This window comes from Megascapheus bottae, chromosome 30, assembly GCF_031878675.1.
Source record: "Megascapheus bottae isolate mThoBot1 chromosome 30, mThoBot2.hap1, whole genome shotgun sequence".
NCBI lineage: Eukaryota > Metazoa > Chordata > Mammalia > Rodentia > Geomyidae > Megascapheus > Megascapheus bottae.
The window spans coordinates 8809341-8819008 of NC_143538.1; the positions used below are offsets into that span (position 1 = coordinate 8809341).

The 9668-nt window shown below is 47.9% G+C and overlaps 1 protein-coding gene across 1 annotated transcript in view; it reads left to right on the top strand.

Annotated features, from left to right (window-relative positions):
- Igf1r (insulin like growth factor 1 receptor) overlaps window positions 1–9668 on the top strand; it is a 202465-nt gene that overhangs the window by 187817 nt on the left and 4980 nt on the right. The window contains exons 16-20 of the mRNA XM_090321505.1: window positions 190–419; window positions 600–710; window positions 2472–2634; window positions 4473–4602; window positions 7244–7378. Of these exons, the coding sequence (XP_090177631.1) occupies window positions 190–419; window positions 600–710; window positions 2472–2634; window positions 4473–4602; window positions 7244–7378 (769 nt within the window). The remainder of the gene's footprint in view (window positions 1–189; window positions 420–599; window positions 711–2471; window positions 2635–4472; window positions 4603–7243; window positions 7379–9668) is intronic.

Genomic DNA, 9668 nt, shown 5'->3' on the forward strand with positions numbered 1-9668 from the left:
GTTTTAAAGTACCCATCCCTAACCACATACAGTCTTACTGAAATCCATAGCATGAGAGGGAAAAGCCATGACACTTTTTCCTGATCTTTTGTCTTTATGCCATCTTGTCATCCCCAGCCCTGGTTTCCCCCCACAACCACACTGGGTTTATTCCCAGACCCGTTTCAATCCTGGCTTCTTCTTTTCTAGTGTACATTCCTGACGAGTGGGAGGTAGCCCGGGAAAAGATCACCATGAACCGGGAGCTGGGGCAAGGGTCCTTTGGGATGGTCTACGAAGGTGTGGCTAAGGGTGTGGTTAAAGATGAGCCTGAAACCAGAGTGGCCATTAAGACAGTGAATGAGGCAGCCAGCATGCGGGAAAGAATTGAGTTCCTCAACGAGGCTTCCGTGATGAAGGAATTCAACTGTCACCATGTGGTAAGCGAAAGTCTTCAGAAAGCCGGGGTCCTACAAGAGATTCCCCACTGATGTATGCCTATTCCAACTTCCCTTGGGAGCCCTGGTCCTCTCGTCTGGGCCTTGATCCCAGCCACCAGGCCTCAGTACCATGCTGCAAAAGCAACGCTCAACCTTCTCCTTTTGACTTTTTTTTTCCAGGTGCGGTTGCTGGGCGTGGTGTCCCAGGGTCAGCCAACGCTGGTGATTATGGAACTGATGACCCGAGGTGATCTCAAAAGTTACCTCAGGTCCCTGAGGCCAGAGACAGAGGTCAGTCTTCATTTTTCACTGTGTGTGACCTCACACCTGGTCTGTTCCCTTTTACCATCTCCTCTGGCCCCTGTACAGGCAGGATCCTGCAGTTTTTGAATAGTGGTCACCTTAACTAGGAAAGACTTTGAATTCAAACCCTGCTCAAGCCCTGTGTGAGTTCCCACCCCTCACGGTGGGGACTGCCCCAGTTCTCTCCTGTCAACCCACAAGCCAGCTCCTTAATGCGTGGAAGCCTGGCTTTTATACATCACACACTCTAAGTCAGTAGGTACATGAGAAAGAATGTCCGACAGTAGCCACCTTATGCTGAGCTGCCTCAGTAGGTCTCAAGTCTCCTTAGATTCTGACTTTGCTGCTTACAGGGTGAGGGTACATCTTCCTGCCTTCCCTGGAAAGAGTCAGTCCCTCTTCCTTTTAGGGTTCTCATGTCATTCTGTTGAACTTCTTGTTTTCTTCTTTTAACCTACAACTTAATCTCCCAAGCGACAGTTCCTTCCTTTTGGCTCCTAGCACAAATGATCGCATTTATTTCTTAAACCCACGGTGTGTGGGGTTTTGTGAGAGCCCTGTGGGGCAGAGTGTAGACCAGGGGTCTGGGTCAGATAATTGACAAGTCAGTCTCTAAGCCTCTGTTTCCTCCCATCCTTGGTACCGAGCACCCCTGCTTGACTTTGCCTTTTCCTGCCTAGTCCCTTCTAATCCACAAGACAGCAGAAAGGTGACTGGAGGTGTGGCCAAATGAATTATTCATGGCACTTGAGAAAAGCAGGACATATTCACCCATTTGTCCCCAGTCCAGGCCCAGAAAAAGAACTCAGGTTGTAGCTGTGGTCTTGTCATTAGTCCTCTGGAGTCCTTAGCCAGCCAGTCCAGGTTTCTCAGTCTCAGGTGTCCTCTTTGTATACTAGAAAAAGGTGGGTGAAGTGTATACTCAAGTCCTTGTCAGATCTGAAATCCACCTCTGAATTTGTCAGATTTAATTGGGGGACTGAGAGGGGAGTACTGGGGCTTATACTCCGAGAACTGTCCATTCGCTTTTTCACTCAAGGATGGTTGGTGCTCTGTCACTTGAGTCACACTTCTTGGTCTTTGCTAGTTGATTTTTAGATAAGACTCTCATGGACCCTCGACTTCCTGAGTAGCTAAGATTACAGGAGTGAGCTACCAGCGCCTGCCAAATTCGGGGTAGTTTTTAGTCCCAAAGCTAATATGTTGCTATCTTCTATGAAAGGGTTACTTTTCCATGGTGTCAGAGATTTACCTCTCCACAGTGAGGTTGGGGCTGAGCCTCTGTGGCCCTTAGTGTCCATAGTAAACAGTAATCCAAGGCAAGGATTTGGTATCTTTGTACCTTTGAAGAAAGCAGGTGGGGAAGGAAAAGATTCAGTCCCTCTGGAACACATTTTCACCTGTTCTGAGGGTCCTTCATTTTGTGTCTGCTCCCTTTTCCTCTCCTTTAAATATGGAAATCAAAGGAAAAATACCAACTAATTGTAATCTTTGTGAAAAATCTTTCACATGTAAAAAAAAAAAACCATTGTTGATTTCACATGAAATAATCCTTGGAAAATACCAGTCCCGAGCAGTGCTCCAGAGCTCTGTTTGTCATACTCAGAGGTCAAGTGCATGGCTGACCACCAAGCATACACCATGGTCTCCAAAATAATGGCTTCCTTCTGAGCAAGCCCTGGTGTCTGAGCAGAATGACCTGTGATGCTCTGCTTGAACCAAGATGGAACTTTTCCTTCCCATCTGCAGCAGAAGAATGTCGTCCTAGAACCTCCGAGTCTAAGCAAGATGATCCAGATGGCTGGCGAGATTGCCGACGGCATGGCGTACCTCAACGCCAACAAGTTTGTCCACAGAGACCTCGCCGCCCGCAATTGCATGGTGGCTGAAGATTTCACCGTCAAAATCGGAGGTGAGTCCTTCGCTTTCTACCTCCACACGAGAACTAAACTCACAGGTGGTTGTAGGGATCTGGTGGCAGCTGTGTGCCTTCTTCTGGGAGAGTTTGCCCAAAATATTCCTAAAGTGCCAGAACCTTCTCTGAAGTACAGAGATGATATTCAGGACAATGTCCTCAGATGAAAATAACAGCCACCGTCCAATCCTCCCGCAAATTCTCTAGGTCCTAGGGCGTGTCGTCCCTGCAGAGATCATGAAGTTTTCTAAGAGGTGAAGGAGCAGTGATAAAGACATGGCAGTCCCTCAGAGGAGGGAGGCTCTCTGCTTAGGCATTTCACCCCGAAGTCTGGTCAGCCTCCAAGCTTTTGACCCCTTTGTCATTACATTTTTGTGATGTTCACTGGCTGGCCTTCCCATGGCTAGCCTCCTACTGTTACACACACACACACACAAAAGAGTTGAGTTGAATTTCTGTTCACTGCCTGGCAGCTCCTTTCAGCCTTTCAGTGTGGGGTTTTGCTTTGGTCTTTTCATCCACCTGACCAAAAAAAAAAAAAGTATCAGGGGAGCTCAGGACACCACCCACTTGGACCATGACCTATATCTTCTAACTATAATAGAAGGATAGTTCAGAAAACTGCCACACTGAATAGCCCTTAGAGAGGTAGAGATATCCCAAGAGACTGTCGTGGGATATCCTGGGAAAAGCTGCTCCCTTACTAGTAGATGTTCTTCAGTACTCTTCTGCTTCCCTGTGGGGAAATGAGATTTGCTCTCTAACTATGAAACATATTTATTCAAGAGTTCAGGTTTTTTTTTCCATTTGTGTTTAAGACAAGAGGTGTTTCTTTGCTCCCTCTAATTGCCTTTCCCATTATATGCAGGTAGAGGGAGAGCCTCTCCTTTGCATGCTGTTTGATTAAATCAGTCTGACCTTGGCACTTCATGTTTATTCTTTTCCAGGGTTGGTCAGTGTTTTCCCAGGCCTCTCCCATCTCCTGAAATTATTTGTCTCTTCAGAAGCAGTTGGCTGGTCTTCTAGTATTAGTTGAACAACCTATGTTGGTCATATCTGCCGAACTCCGTCTTTTGTGCATTTTGCTTTGCCTTACGTATTAGAGAGGTGGTAGAGTAGAACAGGGAGGAGATCATATGATGGAAGGGAAAGTCAAAATCTGATGGAGAACAAATAATTTGGAATTATAAAGCAAGCCTGCCATCAAACATAATTACATGACATCTCCTGGTATCATTGGAAATGGAGGGAGTTTTTAGAAACAAATGGGTAGATTATGTTGGAAAACAGTGCTGTGTAATTGCTCCAGGAGCCTAGGAAATAGCAGTTCTTAGGTGTCTCCCTGTGTTCTCTGATCCTTGTGGTTTTGCTTGCCCTGAGTGATCTCCCCCTGACTAAGCTAGGAGAGTCCTTTTCTTTGGCCATAATCCCAGTCTGCCAAGAAGTGTGCCCTCTCCTGTGTAGGCAGTCACACTCAAAAACCCTGTGTTCACTGATTCTTAGTCGGTGGGGATTCAGTTTTCATGATGAATCAAGGAACTGCACAATTTATAAACTGCCTGTCCTTTTCGATGTAAGAAGAGAATTATCTTCTTAGGCGAGCCGGACTGTATAAAGACATTCAAATCCAGAGCTTTTGTGGTGGTTGCTTGTCACAGGCCTCATCTCCCCTTACGGTCTGCCCCTCATAAGATCAAAAACCTTAAAATTGGGCCTCCCAAGAGTGGAGCCAGTTGCCCAAGTCTCACCATGAATATCCAGTGTCAGACACCCAGGTCGGTTCTGCCTCCCACCAGCTGCTCTGGTATAACTGCACCCTTCTTCGCACCCTCCAGATTTTGGTATGACCCGAGACATCTATGAGACAGACTACTACCGGAAAGGAGGGAAAGGGCTGCTTCCCGTAAGATGGATGTCCCCGGAATCACTGAAGGACGGCGTCTTCACCACTCACTCAGATGTCTGGTAGGACAAGCATGGAAACTCTAGGACAGCCAGGTCCCTCTAGCCTCTGCATGTATGCACCCATCACTCAAGATCTAGAGCTTTCTCTTCCTCCTGGTCTCTGTTGTTGGCTCCCCGGCCCCGAGATCCCCTGCCTGCTTTCTTTCTCTGTCTCTTCTACTTTCTCAGTGGATGGGTACTGGGTTTCTATACCTGTCTCCCCTGACTGAACCTTCTGACTGTAGATGCTGCTGTATTTTATTTTATTATTATCTTGAAGTAGTGGTCCAGAGATTTCAATTTCACCTTTCAGTTTAAGAGTATGGTGCATCTTGATCCATGTCATCTGTGCATGGCTCTCCTTCATCTCTCCCAACCTCACCCATCCCCTCAGATCACCTGCTTCTATTTGCCTGCCTGCTTGTGGAATAGCCTGGCTGTACTCACCCACCCTTCCCCTCTCCATTCACTTGCCCCTCCCGCCTCGAGCCTCACCTTCCTCTGACAAAACAAGTTTGGGCTTCCCCGTGAATACGTTTTGTTAGACTGTGGGTTAGTGGTTCAAAGTAGCTGTGACATGGGAATCGTCCCCCTGTAAAGCTTGTGATTCATTTGAGTCTTCCTGCTGGTCTCCTCTGCTTTGCACCCAACCCTGGAGATACATGAATGGTTTTGGAAAAACCAAACGTCTCCCTTAGTAGTGCTGCGAATATCTTATGGCAAAAGGGCATTGGCCAAAGGGTACAAAGACTTGCCTGTAGCATTGTTTACCGCCGTTTCTTGGAAACCCTGTGTAGAGGCCGTCGGGTTCTGAAATACAACTGAGCTTCTTGGCACTCAAGAGCCCTGGCACATCCACCTTCTAGAATTTCAGCAAGCGTCTCACTTTCCTCTCTGGAGATCCCGTTGCTGTTGTAGTTGTTTACTCGCAGCCGTGGATGACTGCATGGAGGAACTATTTCAGTAGTGACCAAACTCATCATGTTTAATTAGTATTTTTTCAACTTGATGAATCTTGTGCAGTCAACAGCTCTGAGTCTGATTGGGAGGACAGGTGCAAATTGGAAATAGCATCGGTATAGGACCCAGCAGAGCCCGATGGCTTCTTGAACTCAGAGATGAGATCTGTTAGGCAGTGAGCCTGTCCAAGATGGTTACCTCTTTTCTGTCAAATCAACAAAGCGAATGCATGCCTCTGACAGTGGAGTGGCGAGAGAGGGCACACCTGGCTGTTCTCTTTCATGGGTTTGCTCTAGGCTTCGTGCTTCAGGAAGCTTTGAGGTCAGTTTGAAGGACAGGAGCACCAGCAGGGTAGGCAGATGAAACCACAGTGGGTATCATCTCACAGAATGACTCTACCCACATTCTGGTTAGCAGCCGTCACCAGTAGCAAAGGAGTCCACACTCTGCTCTGGGCCCACCTCCGCCCTTGAACTATATAACTGTTATGAACAAGAGGAAAACAGGTACCCCGGAGAGCAGGCTCTGGGATTCATTCTGTCAAGCAGCCAGGCTCCTGACAGTGCTACAGTATTTTTTGTTTTTTCAACTCAGCCTTTGAGGATGGGGGAGGGAATGTTGGGTTTTTTGTGGATTTCTCAGCTGCCAGGGCTCGGCTCTGAGGCCACCTCTTCCCCCGGCCCCCACACGCACACAGAAGAATGTGGGGCCTGTTTAGAATGTATTCCATAGCACAGGACAGGGTTTGACTTGGTAGGAGGTTCTGGAATCAGAGGGTTTGGAAGACATCTCTGCGATCAGGCCCGGCCCTGACTCCTGTCCACAGCACTTTTCGCAGCTGGCGCTCAGGCGTCTTGGAGACACTGCCAGAGACTGTGTGTTGGCCCCAGTGCAAAGACAGATCACCAGACTCGAGGCAGGACTGTGTCTTTTCCATGTGGCTCCAGCCATTAGCTAGCTTCTGATCAGGAAGGTACCCTGCCTCCAGGCTTGGCTAGCACCTTTCAGGTTCCTACCAGCAATGGTGTGGGCAGCTGGTCAGCGGGCAGCCTGCTGTTGTCCACTGACAGCATGACAGCAGATAGGATTTGTCAAGGGTAAAGGTTTTGCATGTTCACTTGGCAGATAATAACATTCTGGAAATGATTAGCTATATGAAATGTCTGTGTATGTGTTGCACCTGCTGTGCTTTGATCTTCTGAGCTCATGGGCCAACATGCCTTCACGGCCCGGCTGCCCACAGCTTTCCCAGCTGAGTGTATTTCCCAGCTAGACTCTGTGTGAAAGGGCCTTTGGTCACAGCATACCCCATAAACCAGCACAGCCCACCCACCCTCCAGTGCTCCACCTGTGACAGAGGCACGCTTCCCCACCCCCACCCCCACCCCCAAAGCTTTATACAAAGACCCAGACTCCCATCCCTTGCCTGTCAAATCAGAGCCCGCACTAAGGGTCCAGGCAAAGCATCATGGGATATAGATCTCTTAATATTGGCTTGAAACTCCAACAAAGAACATATGGTACTCAATTGCCCACTGCTGGTGGGCAAGGTTTAAGGAGCCATGGGAGGAAGGGAAGAAGGCAGGCAGGCAGGAAGGAAGGAAGGGAGGGAGGAAGGGAGGGAGGGAAGAAGCAAGCAAGCAAGCAAGCATGTGTTCCTCTAGTGGCTTTCCATGCCACTCATGTGTTTCTCCTCCTGTAGGTCCTTTGGAGTTGTCCTCTGGGAGATTGCCACACTGGCAGAGCAACCGTACCAAGGCTTGTCCAACGAGCAAGTCCTTCGCTTCGTCATGGAGGGCGGCCTTCTGGACAAGCCTGACAACTGCCCTGACATGCTGTGTGTATTTCCCGAACCCTTCCCCTCTCCCCTCTCCTTTGATTTTTATCCCTCAACTAACAGGAAGTGCAGGAGCCATTCTCTCTAGTCCTGTGGGTATAGCCATGGTTTAGAAGAGGTATTCTTTATCCTCACAGAAGGTCAAAGCACTCCACCACTTGAACCACGGCTCTACTTCTGGCTTTTTGGTAGTTAATTGGAGATAGGAGTCTCAGACTCTTTTCAGCCCAGGCTGGTTTTGAATGACCATCCTCAGACCTCAGTCTCCTGAGTAGCTAGGATTACTATCATGAATCACCAGTCCCTGGCTTTGTCCTTCAGTTTTGATTCAGTTTGCCCTGGGATTTCTCAGGCCCAGGGTCTGTTTACATATGTGACCCAAATAATCCTGGATCTACAAAAGGCAAGAACTCAACAAATTCAGAAGGGGAGGGAATAATTCAGAGAAGCTCATGGGAAGAGGGGAGGATGTTGGAAGGCTAACATTTGCAATGTCCCTCCTCTCTCCACCTGGAGCAGGGCAGCTACTGTATGCCAACCCAATACAAGTATGGACAGTGATACTGCATTTGCATGGAGTTTCACAGTACAGGAATAGACCAGTAGTGGTTTGCCGGTTTAGAAGTAGTTCAACTCTGCAGGTGTATGAGTTTTGTTCCTGTGGTTTGGGCTTGGCCATAGAAGTGGTATTGTTTTGTATTTTTCCCTTAAACTTTGGTAAACATGGGTCTCTGAGAAGCGCATGGGACTCTTGAGTTTTGGATCCACCTCCAGAAGAGTAGAGTTTTCATACAAATTTAATCTGCCTGGGAAGCAGCCACCTGCCATGGGAAAGACTGTTGACTTCCTGTTCCCCCGGGGTAGCCAGGGAGGAGGAAGTTTACACTCAGAGGTTACTCTTGGATCTGAAATGTTTCATTCAGAGGCATTTCTGCTTCACCATCCAGAAACTCCCCCCACACACCCTCTTCTTGGCAAATCTGCTTCCTTGCTAAGAAAAGAACAGCATGAAGACAGGCAAACTGGCTTCGTGGAAGGGCGAGTCTGTGTTGGCCTTCTTACATTTTCATACACACACACACACACACACACACACACACACACCCATCCATCAGCATCACAGTGTAATCCAGCTTTAGGAGAAAGACAACATCATCATCCTAAATCTGGAGGGTGAAGTCTGTGACTCTCAGTGAGAGATTAATTTAGCAACTATCATGAGACCAGGTTTGGATTGTGAGTCTCTACTGCACCCATATTTAAATGAATGGGGCAGCCAATCCTCAATACTCTTTCACACACCCAGATCTGTGCTTAAGCCCTACCAATGCTATTGAACCCTGTGGGTGTGGGGTGGCTGCTAAGTCACAAAAAAATGAAGTCGGTCAGGGTAGTCCTTGGTCTCACAGAAAATCTAGCCACTGAGGTGGCTGAGATCTGAGGATCTCAGTTTGAAGCCAGCCCAAGTAGGTAAATCCATAAGACTCTCTTATTTCCATTTAACTACCTAAAAGTCAAAAGTGGGCATGTGACTCATGTGGTAGAATGCCAGCCTTGAGGGGGAAAAAAAGGCAAGGGACAGCATCCAAGCCCTGAGTTCAAGCCTCCAGACCAACACACACACACACAAAATTAGATGGAAAATAAAAACAAGGACAGCTGTGATCACCAAGGCTGGCCAGTGTTTAGTTTTGTTTTGTTTAAATACTTTTTTTTTTAAGGAAGGATTTTTTTTTTATCAGCTCATAAATCCTTCTAGAATCTGTTGGAGAGCTCTCGTGTGGAAAGAGTGTAAACAAGGTCTGAAATCCCATGGAGTAAAAAAGACTTCCTTTTATGGGCAGCCCTGGAGAGGCCAGCACTGGAATAATTTCAAAGAGGCATCACATGTTTTGCTTGTGCTGATGTCACCATGTCACTACCCTGCCAGTAGCACCTCCTCAGCTCCCACCCCCTACCCCCAGGCCACAGGGCACAGAGCCAAACCCATCTTATGTTCTTGGCCCCATCAAACTTCTATTCAGGGATAAGTTAGTTGGTTTGCCAAAGAGGAAATCATAGCCCAGCCATAGAGATGAGTTGCATATGTTTAGGGCCCCTTTGAATGCACAGGGGCGATGTGGGTATGTGTGGAGGGGGTGTGTTAGGGGTAGGGGAAGACTGCAGAAATGGACCTCTCTGATTCTAGCTGAAGTTGGGTCCGTACCTTTAAGAGATACTTCAGCCAGAAAGCTGCTGCTGCTGCTACTGATAGTGTGTGTGGGTGTGGGTGTGGGTGTGGGTGTGGGTG